General features: G+C 35.7%; 1 protein-coding gene across 21 annotated transcripts in view; it reads right to left on the bottom strand.

Moving 5' to 3' along the window:
- The window catches only part of STAG2 (STAG2 cohesin complex component), a 141,799-nt gene that overhangs the window by 51,229 nt on the left and 72,951 nt on the right, over nt 1–17,619 (bottom strand). For all 21 annotated transcript variants that reach the window (XM_016942745.4, XM_016942747.4, XM_024353176.3 and 18 more), the window contains 7 exons: nt 13,647–13,743; nt 8,628–8,704; nt 5,902–6,106; nt 3,761–3,912; nt 2,187–2,260; nt 957–1,080; nt 48–146 (listed from right to left, as the gene is read on the bottom strand). In XM_016942745.4, the coding sequence (XP_016798234.1) occupies nt 48–146; nt 957–1,080; nt 2,187–2,260; nt 3,761–3,912; nt 5,902–6,106; nt 8,628–8,704; nt 13,647–13,743 (828 nt within the window). The remainder of the gene's footprint in view (nt 1–47; nt 147–956; nt 1,081–2,186; nt 2,261–3,760; nt 3,913–5,901; nt 6,107–8,627; nt 8,705–13,646; nt 13,744–17,619) is intronic.

Below are 17,619 nucleotides of genomic sequence, written 5' to 3'. Positions count from 1 at the left end.
GTGTTTGCAAATGACAAGTTATTTGTAAATTCTTAAGTAATACTAACCTTGAACCGACTGGTAAAAAGTTCCAGTTTGGAATTAAGCTCTTTGTTATAATAAAGCCCTTGTAGAGCAGTAAGACATTTGAGTCTTACTTCACCTTGCTAAAAAAAAAAAAAAAAAAAGAGGAGACAATGCATTAAAACTCTATGTATTTTCAACTTCAATATTCAAGATGTACACAATATTTTCTACTTTAAAATTTTAAATGTTTCATACCATAGCATTCCTTCAGAAACTATCATGTTTGATAATGCAAAAATAGTAATCAGTACATACATTTATGACTAAATACCTATGGGGTTACTATTTCTGTAGTTCAAAGGATAATTTTTGAAAATTTGTTCAGAACAAATCTATTGTGAAAAACAATAGAAGCATGTGTCACAGTATATTTTCCACTATGGGAAGTAATGTTTGGAAAGAATTATATACAATCAATTTCTTCAAGGCAAGTGAAGAGGCAGCCTAAGAGAATGGTAGTTTAATGAAAACATATTAAAAAGGTCAGAAACCAAGTAGTAAGGTATAATCTGGCTAAGATACAGGTTTGTCAAAAGAGAGGATCAAAATTGAAGAATTTTTTTTTAAGTATATAGCTCTCAGATAACAACAGCGTAATGGTTCTTCTTCGTGCCCTAAGAAATGCCTCACTCCTACTACCTTCATGACTGTAATATTTCAGCAAAAAAATGATTCACCATTAATGGTTAAATCAGTGGCCAGGATTCAAAAATATCTAGCAGACTTTATGTGATAGAAAATAAGTTTTTACAGAGAAGATGGAAAAGAATAAAGGGGAGGCTTCCAGAAATGTGTCACCAGGTATACATACTGGGAGATAACTCATGAATGAGAGGTGCAGACAGCCACGCCGATGTGTAGAAAGAAGCAGTCTGAAGGGCACATCTTACCTTATCATGCATAGTCCAACCAACATATTTTAAATAACTGTCATTAAGAAAGGCATCACTATACATCTTCATCCAAATGCCAATCTCTTCAATGCAAATAGCTCGAATTTCAGCTATCGCATCACTGAATGGAGGAAGGAAAAACGATGCATAATTAGTGCCAATATACCACAAAACTTATGGTTTATTCAAGAGATGCCAAGTACTTCAGATCTACTATGAATATGACACTATCTTATTACTAGGGATTAAAAAATAGAAATGAAGCATGGGCCTGAATGCCAAAAGCTTAGGTGGCAAAGCATAATTATCAACACATAAACATTTAAAATTATATAAAACTACAAACAAAATCCCATCCCCACCTTTTATACCATACCATATCCCAGCCTTTGCTCACACCTGCTGGGCATGGTGTGTTCAGAAGACAGCAGGCACACTTGTCTGGCTAGAGTGTAATTTCCGGTAAGAATTATTTATACATTACACTGAGGTCAAGCTCAACTGGGATTTGAATGTTAGAATAAATGATTTTAAATTCATCTTGTAAGTACTGGTGAGTCATTGAAGGCAGAGGAATAACACAATAAAAGGATATTTTGGCAAAACTGCAATAATCTCTAGGCATGAGAATGAGGAAACAGACTAAGGTAATGGTGACAATAGAAGTGAAAAGGTAAGAATGGACATGGAGACATTACAAAAAGTAAGCATTAACCTGATTCAGTAACTGCCAAGTTGAGGATATGTGGAAGCTGAATAAAAATACTACCAAAATTTAAGAATAGGTTACGGCATAAATTTATAAGATTACTATTTCTTTCCTCTGTTCATTCAAAACAGCAAAAGAAAATATCTCACTTTAACCTATCCAATTGTTCCCACTGATATTCAATGGAAGGGAAGAGAGTCAGGAGTCAGCACGTGCAGGCTCTACTAACATAGTGCATCCAAAGGCAATTAAGTATTGTGTAGCCCAACTCCAAATAGCAGTAACTTCTACTGGCTGCAAGTCAAGCACAGCATTATCCCATTTTTCAGATGGGAAACACCAAAATCACATGAGTTAAATAACTTGCCCAGAGTGACTCAGTGGCACTAATAGAGTCTAACATTGATTTTACTATAACATTCTTCCTGCTAATTTAGATTCCCTACACCACGAAATATGCAAACTTGCTGAGTAGAAATTACATAATGCTATTTATGAAAAAAACTGTCACAACTTACCGGTATCTATGTACAAACACTCCTTTAAATATTGCATTCATCATATTTTCTATTTCATCTTGATTTTCCTGAAGCTGTAAAAAAACACATCATTTCTTTTCAATTGTAAAGGAAGACAACCAAATGAACACCTGTAAGTTGTTACAAGCACAAAAAAAGCAGAATTCCCCAGTATTTTGGGGAATTTTGAATTATACTAGACAACAGTAACCATATAGAAAAATTAACAGTTATATTACCAGGTAGATAAAGTCCCTTAATACCTGAAATATTTGATTGGGATTTTAATATTTAGCTAATAGATTGTTTTTCTAATGCTCATAAATTTCCACTAAAGAACTGTAAAGAAGGCCGGGTGCAGTGGCTCATGCCTGTAATCTCAGCACTCGGGGAGGCCAAGACAGACGGATCACTTGAGGTCAGGAGTTCGAGACCAGCCTGGCCAACATGGCGAAACCCCGACTCTACTAAAAATACAAAAATTAGCCAGGCATGGTGGCACAAGCCTATAATTCCAGCTACTGAGGAGACTGAGGCAGGAGCTTGAACCTGGGAGGCAGAGGTTGCAGTTAGCTGAGACAGTGCCACTGTACTCCAGCCTGGGAGACAGAGTGAGATTCTGCCTCCAAAAAAAACACTGTAAAGAAATCTGTAATGTAGTTTGTTACTACATATCACTTACTATATAGCATATACATAAATTAAAGGGAAAAAGTATCAACACTTTATTTCAAATTATGTGAAAAATATGAGGAATTTAGACATGGGTGAAATATGATCAGGATTTTTCTTAGTTAATTCTTGAGTCTGGATATGTTTTAAAGTTATTAACTATTTCAGAAATAACCAATTTAAAATTAGCTACTAATTCCCCTCCCCAAAAAAAATTCAAGATCAGGTCAATAATTCGTAGATAACCATGATAACTACTGAACTCAACTGCATTACTAATATTTTTGAAAAATCAGACTTTGCCTATTTGATATGAAAACAAACATCTCCATTATGAGATAGCAAAATATTTTATCACCAATGAAGAAAGAATTTAAATTACAGCCGCAGCATCAAAAGATTTTATTTACTGTTATTTCGCATAAGGCTGAAAAAATTATTTTCCTCATTCAGAGTTGAATTTGGTGGTCAGTCATTAATGTTAAACAAATGCCTTCTACTGTATAAAAAACACTGATTTAAATGCCAATAAACAGCTTATGTTATTTTTCAAAGTGATTTTATTTTCCAAAGTGATTTTAATTGTGAAATCTCTTTTCATCCTGACAAAAGGTTTTTCACCGTAGAGATGAATAATACTAAAGCTTAAGACAACTTGTCAGACTAACCCCAGTCCCCTTACTTAAAGCCACTCTTAATACTAGTCCACGCAGGTTGAAAATACGAAAACAGTATTGTTGGCACGGATATTCATCAGAATTTTGTTGGGCAAATAGTTTGAAATGTTATTTACATTTAAATATTTCAAAAACAATTATCTGAGCCACTAGCAAAGTTATATCCTAATTAATGGTGACCAAGTTGGTCACACAATAGCCTAAATATTCAATATAAAAGTTTACCTCTTTCCGCTTTTGTAGCAGGAGTTCTAGCCTCTCATTGGCTCGTTTTCCAATCATTTTATTCCGTTCTGCTTCATATTGTCTTTGTGTATTATCCATATTAATGCTAAGATTTAGTGCCACATTCACCAAAGCTGTCATCAACTTCATAGCTATTTTTAAAGAGTAAAAGTATGGTGAAACTAATCTAACAGACACAAAAATTTACAATTTAAGATCAAATACAAATATTAAGCAGAAATGAGCTAATCTGCTTCTAACAAAAGAAAGATGCAGCTGCTACAAATGACAACAATAAAATAACATAAAATAAAATAACTTTTCAGGAATTATCTCCTAATCCTCACAATGGCCCTCTCAAAGGTAAGTATTATACCCATTTCATTCACGGCAAAATTGAAGCTCAGGGAAATTTTAAAATTTGCCTCAGTTCATATAAGCAGTCAAACCAGGATTCAAACCAAGGCAATCTGACTCCAGTCTATCCTTAAATCCCATTATTCTATAATATGTCCTCTAAAATAATCATTTTCATAGATCATGATTCACCTTCTAAAGTAAATTTTAGTTCACACAGAAGTTATTTAGCTATTCAGTAATTAAAAGGAACTTGATGGCTTTACATCAAATTATATTTTATGAAAATGTTGAGGAATTTTATCAGTATTTGCTTTCCTTTCATTTTACTCTATAACATGACTGATGAAATTGTGAACAGATCTCCATGGAAAGTCAAAAGAACAAAGGGCAAAATGTGACTTAATTAAAGTGCTTTTTCATAAAACTTCCTCCAGATCTCTACCTTCTGTTACTAAACTCTTACTCCTGATACAAGATTCTTATTGCCTGGGATTTAAAATTTATTAACTGAAAGATCTGATCACTTTTTGCTTTCTTTAGCTTACTCCAGACTACTTCTCAGACTTGGTGCATTGCATGATACAACAACAATAAAACTACATCTTAAATTTGTGGCTATTGGCTCTCTTAAAGAAAGATTTCCCAATTTTCTGCTCTAAGTTAATTTCATGCTCCCAGCAAACCAGTCTGTCACTCTGATCTAAAAGTATCCATCTTGCACCATAATCCTTGTTTTAATTTACTTTAGCCATCAAGTTATTGACATTGCTACCACAAGTGCATAAAGCAAGATCACATTCATATTTTCTGACTTCAAATCTAAAAACAAAAACAACATATGGGAAACTGCATTTTCTCTTTAATAATGAAGGACGTAGAAGCATATCTTTAATCATAGATTTAATTCTTTGAGAAAATCTTATAAATAAAAAACAAACCAACAGAGAATATAAAGTTTTTTTAGTTAAAAATCAAAATATCATTAAGATTCAGAAGATTCAGAATACTATCATAACAATTAATGCCTATTTTATTTATTGAAACTCAAAAGCAACAAATTCAATAACAGTGTATCACCAATTTTACCTTAAGCACAAAAGAGGAACTAACAGATTTTATGAGGTATAAAAATATACCTTATTTCATTAAACTTTAAAGATCAAAGAATTTGCCCCAGCCTAAAGTTACCCAGAAACATAAGAAAAATCAATTTTTTGCAGTGTGACTGAAAGAACAGGCATCATCTAGTAGGGGCCATCCTACCTGGAGAGGCAACGCACACCAAAGACAGACTATATGGCCATCAGGATCACATATCCAAAATGACTGTGATGATATCTCCAAATCTGCTGTCAATATCTTCCCTGGTAACATATCTTTCAAAAACCCAATACATACCTATCATCCAATTTTCCCTTCTTGTGGCATGGTATTTTTCAATAATCCAATGCATACCTATAGTCCAATTTTCCCTTGCTGTGGTATAGTATTTTTCAAGAACCCAACACATACCTATTGTCCAATTCTCCCCTGCTGTGGCACAGTATGCATAGTATACAAGAAAATCACCAAATACTAGTTATAGTATACCTTCACAAAATCAAAACTGAAATTATCATCCCATTTCCAGGAATTCGCAGGAGGGATGGGGGAGTGTCCTCTTAGTGGTCACTTTATAAATAAAATTAATTTGTATCTCTGTTATTTCCTTTCTCTTTAAATGAGAATCTTTTTCATCTCAAATCTAAGACAATATGCAGAAAATATTTCTAAATACTGACCTGCCAGGGTGCTTGTATGTCGAAATGCTCTGACTTGTGAGTCAGACAATCCTGTAAGAAGTGAAATGACTGTATCCATCATATACTCATCATATATGATACTATATTGACATTGCCGTACTAACACGCCAATGAATTCACAAAAACTGGATTTGAACTTCTTCCACTGAGGACCAGCCATGGTAAGTGGATAATCTCCACTATCCTAAAACAAAAATTTAAAACAGCAATTTCATTTAGAATGCATGACTTAACATATCACTTGCTTTTGAAATACCCTAGACAAAAGCATGAAAAGGTATCTTTATCTCACCTTTCTTCTCCAATAAATCCTCAAAGTAGGCAAGAGAACAATATATAAAGGTAGGGGTACCTCTGAACACTTCAGCTCTTTATTTAAGATCAAGATAGATATTCTGAATTCACTTTAATCAATGAAAATATATACCAATTACTCAGGTTAAAAATTTTAAAAGCCTCCCTCATCAAAACAAAACATCCTTGTGATAAGCACAGATATAAAGCAAAAGCAAACCCAAACCAAACCAAAATTATATTTTTAAATGGATTCAAAATGATGGAAATTATACTCTCAAATAAAATGTATGATGTATAAATCAACAAAACATTAGAAATATGTTATTAGCTTCAAATACATCACACAGTCAACAGATATAAACAATCATAATTTTTTAAAGAAATGGAAATGTAGCTAGTATTGCCTTGGAAGACTGGTACTCTGGTTTTCCTTTGCACAACAAGAGGGCATTCTCTAGTCTCAGGGTAAACTGAGATTCTCCACACATCATTAAAAATAATGAAGTACTTAGAAATAAAAGCAGAGACCAATACCATATAGAACATCTAAAAGTAACGGTCTCTGACAAGAGTATCCTAGAGATGTAAGGTAATTCAGTTCAGTAAATTTTAAAAATTAATTTTTGTCAACAGAACATTTTTTAAAATCTTAAGTCATGTCACATGTAAGTGCAGTTGCGTCTCATCTGAGAATAAGGTCCTGATATTCCACAAAAAAAGTTTTTTTGGTATTTTCTGATTAGCTAATTTAGTGACTATATTGAAATATAGCATCTTAATTGTTAGCAACTTGGTTTGCTGACATTTTCAAATCATATTTCAGGACAATTATCTCAAATAGTTGTTCCCTTTTAGTGAGAAAGTTCTCACTAAAACACTCAATATTAAAAGGGTAAAAAATGCCACTATTCAAAATTACTTCTCAACTACTTGGGGAGTGATTAATAGCACTTAGCGATCATCAAAGCCATTTTAACTCATCTATCTTTTAGAATAATAGTTCAAAGCTCCTTCATCAGAGTAAGCAAGAAAAAAAAGACCAAATAAAACTCAAATCAGACAACATTTTCTACTTGAAAACCCACAGCGAAAAATTTTGGAAGAGTAAAAGTACTGGTGCTGAAATACAGCCGTGACCCAAACAAACCCAAATCCCTTCCTTGAAGAAGCTTAATTTATAGTAAATCTATGTATGTATTTATTGGTAACAATACTTCAAAGAGCTCAATGAAATAATCAACTCAATCTAGCCCTAGGGAGGTAAGGGGGGGACAACTCAGTCTAAACTAATATGTAATCTTTGTTGTTCTTAAGAGTTTTTAAACAATAAAAATATCTATATACTCCTTTGCCCTAGCTATCAGGTTCCCTAAATATTGCTGAAACCTTCCTTTTACAACATTCCAGGATATGTTCTTATACTCTTCCTTGACATTTTCATTTTTGTCAATAATAACTACCATTTATTAAGTCCTTGCTATGTTCTGGGAACCATAAAATGTTAAGCAATTTTCAAACATTACTCAATTCAATCTTCGTAACAGTCTTATGAGTAAAGTACTATTAGGCCCATTTTACAGATAATGAAATTGATACTGGCCAGATGCAGTGGCGCCTACCTGCTGTAATCCCCGCACTTTGGGAGGCCAAGGTGGGCGGGTCACTTGAGGTCATGAGGTCGAGACCAGCCTGGCCAACATGGTAAACCCACACCGCCCACCACCCCCCACCATGTCTCTACTAAAAATACAGAAATTATTCAGGCGGGGTGGTGGGTGCCTGTAATCCCAGCTACTTGGAAGGCTGTGGCAGGAGAATTTCTTGAATCCAGGAGGCAGAGGTTGCAGTGAGATCATGCCACTGCACTCCAGCCTGGGCGACAGAGTGAGACTTTGTCTCAGGAAAAAAGAAAAAAAAAAAACAACTGACACTAAGACAACAACCTGCCAAAGGTCGCACAGGCATCATTTGATTAAATCTAATGCCAAAGCTCTTATTTACAACATTAATGCTTACAATTTTTTTTTTCTTTTTTTTTTTTTGATGGAGTCTCACTCTGTTGCCCAGGCTGGAGTACAGTGGCGAGAGCTCGGCTCACTGCAACCTCCGCCTCCCAGGTTCAAGCAATTCTCCTATCTCAGCCTCCCAAGTAGCTGGGACTACAGGCACACACCACGACTCCCGGCTAATTTTTTTCTATTTTTAGCAGAGACAGGGTTTCACCATATTGGTCAGGCTGGTCTCGAACTCCTGACCTCAGGTGATCCGCCTGCCTCGGCCTCTGAAAGTGTGGGATTACAGGCATGAGCCACCATGCCCAGCTTAATACTTACAATTTAATAATACTTTCAAAAATAAGTCAAGATAAACATGCATAAGTTATCAAAACACTTAAGGTAATAAGTTACCTCATCGAATTCTTCAGTCATTTTTCGAATTATCTCAGAGTTCTGCATATGTCTAAACATTTCTGCTGTGACAACTCCTGAAATTTGCAAATGTCAGAAGTTAATATATGGTGTGATAAAAAAATAAAGAAAACTTCCAAGTAAGTCTCTAACACTAAGAAGTCTATGGTCACACAATAAAAGGCATACTTCTTCAACCATCATCTAATAATCTTTACCATGATACACTAATCTATAAATAAAGCACAAACAAATGCTATCTATTCTCAGTATGCACAAGAAAACAGCCCCATACTTCTGACAGATATCTTTTTTCCTAACACAATTAACTTTGGCCATTTCTACCTGACTCACTTTACTCATGCTGTAATATTTATATTGGCTTTGTCTCTTTAACATAAACCATATGTTATCAAGAGTGAGACAACATCTAGTATAACACTTAAAACCTTGGGGATGAAGCTGAAGATAAGGAAAAGAGTAATAGCTAGAGTTCACTTTAGTCAAGTCTCTTTATTAAGCACTATTGCATGTAAAGTAACTACATCCTAATATCCTCTAAAAGAACTAAGTAGTAGATTGTAGTTCCTGCCCACCTAGATGCCTGTAATCTAGTTAAAAGTTAAAACTAAAGAATACCAAAAAGAAAAAGAAGCTGTCAAAAGTAGTACATAATCAAAGCCCTGATGTGTGGAAATGCCAAATGCTATAGCTCTGACTCCACCTCCACTCCATACCCACCAGAAAAACCACACATGTTATAAGTTAGAAAATAAAGAACTATGTCAAAGAGAAACAATTTGATAAGGACCTTTAGAATCTTACACAGGAGGATGGGAGAGGAAAAAAGAAAAGGTACACATTAGAAGTAGTAAAACATTAGTCAGGTGGAGACCAAACATCAGAAAGGAAATTTCTAGTGTGCAGTAAGAAGAGATACATGAACTTCCACTGATGGGGCATCAGACTGAGAAAGAGAGAGATGGGGGCAGGGGTAATCAACGTAAATACTAGATTTTCAAAATCCTGTTTTTATTGTTGAATTATTTGCTTACTAGTCTTCTCACTAGAAATACCATAAATATAGTAATATCTAAAAGAAGAATGTCTTGGTACAAGAAGATGAGATTTATAAATAAGAACTAGATATAATTAACATAGATTTTTTTCAATTGACCAGAGCAATATTTTGTATATGCATGCATCTGTGTGTGTGCGCGCGCCTGTGTATATACATAGCTGTAAATCCATAATCCCAGCTTCAAAGATGAGGAAACTAAGGCTTAGGCTAAGGCTAAAAGAAATTAAATAATTTGTCTGAGACTATTCACCTAAATCATGCTGCCTCCCTCTTATCTGGGTGAGATTAATTTCTAGTGGTACCCTAGAAGAATCCTTACTTACCGCAACTTAAAAAAAAAAAAAAAAAATGATTGTTTTAAAAAGTTGATGAACTCAGGAGAAAGCACCATTTCTCTGGCTAAAGAAACACACTCTTGGCCGGGTGCGGTGGCTCATGCCTGTAATCCTAGCACTTTGGGAGGCTGAGGCGGGCGAGTCACTTGAGGTCTGGAGTTCAAGACCAGCCTGGCCAATATGGTGAAACCCTGTCACTACTAAAAATACAAAAATTAGCTGGGCATGCCTGTAATCGCAGCTACTCGGGAGGCTGAGGTAGGAGAATCGCTTGAATCTGGGAGGCAGAGGTTGCAGTGAGCCGAGATCACACCACTGCACTCCAGAGCCTGGGCAACAGAGTGAGACTCTGTCTCACAAAAAAAAAAAAAAAAAAAGAGAGAAGAGGAGAAGAGAAAACATACACTCTCAAAAACCTTTTGAAAGGCTTTTGTTTTTAATCTAGAATCACGTATCTCTCTTCAAAATCTTCCCATACTTCATACCCAGGTGCTGTATACCTGGGAATGCTAGAGAACGAAAAGTAACTAATGGCCTGAACATTTCTGTGAAATTAACATTTACATATAAATATATCTCAAAGCAAACATACTGCATACTTTTCAACAATCCCTCATTTCTAAAGCTCCTCCCCCGTCTCATAAACCACAAGACATCCAGAAACCCAAAAACAAGCAGAAAAGGACCTCAGAGCAGAAAAGAAAGTAGCTATCACAAACTCCATTCATTTAACTCTTGAGGCAGGTATGAAGCCACCATTAGGACATAAGGCCAGAGCCTGCTGCCTTAAAAATGTGGGGGACATTTTTAGCAAGACTGCTAAAATCCGGTAAATCTAAAAGTGATATATAGCAAGACCCTATCTCTATTTTAAAAGAAAAGAGAAAGAAAAAAAGAAAAGTGACAGCTGACTAGGAAAAAAAGAAGAAAACACTGGCCACAGAATCACCAACGGAGCAGTCAGGAGCAGCATAGAGTTAAACATCCCTCCATGCTTCAACAGCTACAGAAGCCATCAATGTATTGTAGAAAAATAACTGATGCTTATAACAACTTTGGGTCTGCAGGAAATGTTAAATTACAATAAGTATACTTAAAGAAGTTTCTAAGTCATTTATAAAAGAATTATATTAGAATAATTTTGTGTGTATAAGTAATTAATGGCTTTATCTTTCATTATATAGTAAATTCCCCTTCATGGAGATTGCCTGATTCTAAGATAAATATTACAGCAGTGCTTAAATTAACCTTACAATTTTAAGTTTTCAACACCTTAAGTTTTTAGAAATCTTGACAAACTCACTTGTGACAAGGTCCAAATGTTGAGTTAGCAAGCTCCTGATTTGTAAACAAACTGATGCCAAAAAAGGAATGAATTTGACAAAGGGAACATGCTCTGCGGCCTTGTTTTAAAAAAAACTACAACTCAGAAGCCTAATTAAGAAACTCAGGTGGGAGGGGTGGCTCACACCTGTAATTCCAGCACTTTGGGAGGCCAAGGTGGGACAACTTCAGGCTAGGAGATTGAGACCAGCCTGGGCAACAGAGAAAGACCTGTCTCTACAAAAAAAAATTAAATTAAAAAAAAAAAAGAAAGAAAGAAAGAAACTCATGCCAAAAACAGACAAACAAACAAACAAACAAACTCATGCCAGGAAGGTGGCTCATGCCTGTAATCCCAGCACTTTGGAGGCTGAGGTGGGACAACTGCCTGAGTTTAGGAGATTGAGGATCAGCCTGGGCAACATAGCCAGATCTGTCTCTACGAAAAATAAAAACTAGCTGGGCATGGTGGTGCACGCCTGTAGCCCCAGCTACTTCGGAGGATGAGGCAAGAGGATCACTTGCGGCCTGGGCAACATGGCAAAACCCCATGTCCACAAAAAATAAAAACAGAAACAAAAAATTAGCTGGGCGTGTTGTCGTGAGCCTGTAGTCCCAGCTATTCAGGAGGTTAAGGTGGGAGGATCACCTGAGCCCAGGAGGTCAAGGCCGCAGTGAGCCATGATCACGACACTACACTCCAGCCTGGATGAAAGAACAAGACTCTCTCTCATAAAATAATAATAATAATAATAATAATAAATAAATAAATAAAAGGGGAGACTTAAGATTTAAAATTTCAACTCATTACGTTATTTCTGGCATCTGTTCAGCTGTCTGCACTCAACCTTCCATTTGCAAAGAGCCTAATGAGAAAGGACATAGCCCTTGATTATATGACAAAACAAGCAGGTACTTATATCCATCCTACCCTAGAAAAAAATGACTGGATATAGGGAAAAATAATTTTAGTATAGCTCATCTTTAAACAGTCAATCTGGTTCAGAACCTTAAGGATACCATAGTAACATCATGACAACATCTCCTCTGAGCAGAAGTCAGTTGAATTTTCTAATATTGAATTAAAGCTACTTTTATTTTAGGCAAATGAAGTAAACTAGGCAGCTTTCTATATGCTATGATTAAGACAATTTTTTAAATTTCTCAACACCTTAGTGACATTATAAAGATCACAGGCTCAAGAATTTAATATAGTTGTCTATCTTTCAGGCCTCACAGACAGGTAACATTTAATACACATACTACACTGAATGTTGTGATCAAACTCTACCAATGTTACTTGTTTTTCAAAGATATTACGGTATCTTTAAAGGAATACTGCAGAATTGAATTGCTTCTTAAAATTCGGTTTCTGCATTTGTTTAAATAAATCATTCTTTACCATCTTAACGTTTTATATCTATTTTTTAAGCAACTTCCTCTCCCAATTTCTAATGCTCTAATGTTTTTGATGCCACTTTCATTAAAAAAAAAAAAAAAACCCAGAAATCTCCATAAAATGTATTTGCCCGGGCATCATCTGAAATTTCAAGGATGAGCTAAGTATTGGGAGACACCAGATACATCAGAACCTGCCCGTAATCTTGACTGACTCATTTATTGATCCATATGAGGATATATGACTCCCCAACTTACATAATTTTGTCCCCCTGCCAAATGTTTGTCCTAAATACTTCTGTCTTAGGGAAGAAATTTCTGTATTTTGTACTTTCATCTTTCCCAGTTCAAAATATTTTTAAAATAAAGTAAAAACACTTTAAAGACACCACTACACACAACAAAATTTCTTTACCTTTTAGAAGAACTGTCAGTTTTATCAATACCTTATTTAACTTACTTAACGTAACTTACTTACTTGCTTGCTTGCTTACTTACTGTTATTCATGGCACTTTTTACTCCCTACACTGTACGATTACCTGTCATCTGAACCTGTATCTCTTCATTATCTTCCTCCTCCCTTATCAATTTCTTTGTTCCTAAAACCAGATGCTGAAAGTGGGAAATATATCTAATAAAAGTAACATAATAATTATAAACTGCTAAGTTTTTAGATAACTTTCACATATGAATAAAACTTTGTCAATAGACTTTCTCTCTTACTTTGTCCTTTGCTCTTTTTTCCTTACAAATTTTATATGGATATGATGCAAATAATGCCTTAGCGTTATTTACCATGTAAAGTGCTAACAACATCTCTTTAGGTGGAACAACGAAGTGACTATTTGAGAGCTGCTGATTTCAAAATAAATATATCTTACCTTTACAGCCTGAACACTGAATAAAAAAGTTGATAAGGTCAAGAAGTGCTATATCTCGGTCATGCTTGTATGATTCTATCCAATCATCTACCACCGACTACAGCAGAGGGAAAAAAATAAAATCATTAGCTTCTTCTAATTTTCTCAAAATCAATTAAGTCTGATAAAGTCATAAAATTCAAGATTATATAGTATCACATTACTTTAATATAAATACTTATACACTGAAATTTAAAGTTCAATTTTAACAATAAAATAGAATCGAATTCAGTAAAACAATTATCTGATAACACAAAATGACCTATCAATCTTCTATTTATTTTGCATTGAAAAGAATGTGGAAACTATGGAAGTCAATTCCATCAAGTATAATTACTTATGATTTCTCAGTGACATTAAAGAAAGGAGAGAATTTCAAATAATTAAGACAACACAGCGCAGGTGTGCTGGCTCATGTCTATAATCCCAGAACTTTGGGAGGCCGAGGTGAGTGGATCACTTGAAGTTAGGAGTTCGAGACCAGCCTGGCTGACATGGTAAAACCTTGTCTCTACTACCAATACAAAAATTAGCCAGGCGTGGTGGTGCATGCCTGTAATCCCAACTACTCGCGAGGCTGAGGCAGGAGTATCACTTGAATCCAGGAGATGGAGGTTGCAGTGAGCCAAGATCATGCCACTGTACCCCAACCTGGACAACAGAGTGAGTGAGACTCCATCTCAAAAAATAATAATAATAATAAATAAAATATTCTAAAATTATATTGTAATGGTGGCTGTACAACTCTGAATTTGCACTTTAAAGGGTAAATTTTATAGTATGGTAAATATATCTCAATACGGTTATTTCTTAAAAAAGAAAATAGGCTAGAACTAAAAATAAAATGAATACTTTATTCCTTTGGGGGCAAGAGAGGCAACGACAAAACTGATTTTCAATTTTAAGGCTGGGTGCGGTAGCTCACGCCTGTAATCCCAGCACTTTGGGAGGCTGAAGCCAGCGGATCACTTGAGGTCAGGAGTTCGAGAGGCCAACATGGTGAAACCCCGTCTCTACTAAAAATACAAAAATTAGCTGGGTGTGGTGGTGCATGCCTATAATCCCAGCTACTCGGGAGGCTGAGGCAGAAGAATCACTTGAACCCGGGAGATGAAGGCTGCAGTGAGCTGAGGTCGCACCACTGCACTCCCGCCTGGGCAAGAGAGCGAGACTCTGTCTCCAAACAAACAAACAAACAAAAACAACAACAACAAAACTTTTTAAATAGAGCAAATTAAATAAAATCAAGATGATAAACAAGAGCTAGTATAAAAAACAAAAGGTTGGGAGAGGGAAATGTTTCTAAGTTATATACCAATAAATAGGAAATCCAGGTACAAACAATGACTAAAACATGTAGAATCTAATGTACAAAAAAGATACTATGATTACACAATAAAGATAAATCAAGGAAAAATATCTAAGAAATACCTGGTTCAGATAGACTGACTGGAATTATTCTAAAACTTTACTTAATTTCTACTTTGTTGTATTTACAACAGCTTGTTTATATTAACCAACATAATTTACAAAAGAAATGTGCTCAGTATTTTTCCCAAATATGATATAGGCAATAAACAGCAAAAGAATATATCATAGAGACTGTGACAGTTTTAAAACATGGCCCCAAATTATTGGACATTGCTCCCCAGTAAGAGGGTCTATGCCATCTTCTCTAGAATAGAATGCAGTGATGCTTCCAAAATTAGGTCACAGAATGCCAGGCAGCAACTGCACTGGTCTCTTGGAGCACTAGCAAACTGGACACTTCTCTCAGGACATTCTCTCCAAACCCAGACGCCATACTGTAAGAAGCCGTAGCCACATAGAAAGGCCATTTGTAGTTATGCAGCTAACAGTTCTGGCTAAGTCCAGCCTTCATATCACTACAGACTAGGCACTAAACATGAGTAAAGAAGCTTCCAAATGATTATAGTCCCTAACTGTGTTAGTGCCAGGCACTCAAATGGTCCAAGCTAAGGCCCTTGACATCATAAAGCAGACACAAGTCATCTCCACTTAGTTCTGTCTGAATTCCAGACCCAAAGAATCATTAGGCATAATAAAATGATTGTTGTTTCACATCACTAAGTTTGGGGTGGTTTGTTATGCATCAATAGATAACTGGAACAATGGCTACTCTCATCAATAAAGATGCAAAATATTCAATGAACTCTTACAAAGAGACCACTACATCACATTAAAAAGTAATTCATTAAGATCAAGTAGAGTTTACACTAGGAAAATAAGTCTGCTATAATAAAAATAATGCGAGCTACTGAAATATGCTTAAAATTTTTAATCAAATAGTATGCTGAGAACTTATGTAACAAAATTCAACATCTGTTATATAATAAAATTAGGGGGCACACGCATACTTTCTCCGTTCTTAAAACATAACAACTAGTTTTAAACCAACAGCCATTCTTGCATTTATTGACTATCACTTATAATTACTGAGAGAGACAGCCTGGCCAACATGATGAAGCTCCGTCTCTACCAAAAGGTACAAACAAAAATTAGCTGGGCGTGGTGGCATGCACCTGTAATCCCAGCTACTTGGGAGGCTGAGGCATGAGAATCACTTGAACCCGGGAGGCGGAGGTTGCAGTGAGCCGAGATCATGCCACTGCACTCCAGCCTGGGTGACAGAGTGAGATCTTGTCTCGAATAATGATAATAATAATAATAATAATAACAACAACAACAACAACAACAACTACTGAGATAGGTATATCCTGGCAACGCAAAAATAATGAATAACACATGATCCTTGATCAAAGAATTAGCAATCTAGAGTCAAAGTCAGGCACAGTATAAGTGCTATATAATGAAAAGATAAGAGTAAAAAACACATTGGAAAGGAAAAGTAGTAGTGTCTGAGAATGCTTTTCAGAAGACTGACATTTGATTTGCTCAGTCCTATTTGATATGCAAGGGGGGAGTAAAATAAAACTATTGCAAACAACAAGAAAAACAAAAAGAAAAGCCTAAGGGCAGAGTATATACTGTGACTGGAGGACAGAAAACATGGCATAAGGAAATCTGAGCTAGAAATTTTAGATAAGAACCCTTGGAAGTTTCTAAACAGAGGACTTCCTCCATCAAATTTGGTCTTAAAAGGGTAACACAAGTGGGAACACACATAACAAAATAAAATTGTTGAAAAGATTCCAGGAAATCAATGGAAAGATAGTGCAGACATTCTCTCTTAAGAGGGAAACACATTTCAAAACAGAAAAACAAGCTAGGCACAATGGCATGTGCATGTAGTCCCACTTACTGGGGAGGCTGAGGCAGGAGGATTGCTTGAGCCCAGGAGTTCAAGTCCAGCCTGAGCAACATAATGAAACCTCATCTTAAAATAAAAAATGAAAACAAAAATGGCACAGATAGAGGTACAATCTTAATATGACAAGCCATAAGCAACACAAAAATAAACAAAATATTCATTTTTAGATAAAAATGGAATAGCCCAATTAGCTGTGGTTATGAGTCAGGATTTCTCATAGCTGTGGTCTGAAGGGTTTTGTGTTCAAACTGTATGTTGAACTGTAGTCAATGTTATGGTATTAAGAAGTGGAGCCTATAGATGGCAATAAGATCACAAGGTCCCTGAGAGCTGCCTTGCCCCTTCCATGTGAGGACACAGTAAGAGGATGCCATCTATGAACCAGAAAACAGGCCTTCACCAGATAATGAATCTGTAGGCACCTAATATTGAACTTCGCAGCCTGCAAAACTGTAAGAAATAAATTTCTGTTTTTTATAAGCTTTCTAGTTTATGTTGGTTTTTTGTTTTTGTTTGTTTTTTTAGACAGGGTTTCACTCTTGTTGCCCAGGCTGGAGTGCAATGGTGCGATCTCAGCTCACTGCAACCTACGCCTCCAGGGTTCAAGTGATTCTCCTGCCTAAGCCTCCCGAGTAGCTGAGA

The sequence above is a fragment of the Pan troglodytes genome, chromosome X, assembly GCF_028858775.2.
Source record: "Pan troglodytes isolate AG18354 chromosome X, NHGRI_mPanTro3-v2.0_pri, whole genome shotgun sequence".
Lineage (NCBI taxonomy): Eukaryota > Metazoa > Chordata > Mammalia > Primates > Hominidae > Pan > Pan troglodytes.
Note: the sequence above shows the minus strand (reverse complement) of the source record. Positions and strands in the feature narration are given on the sequence as shown.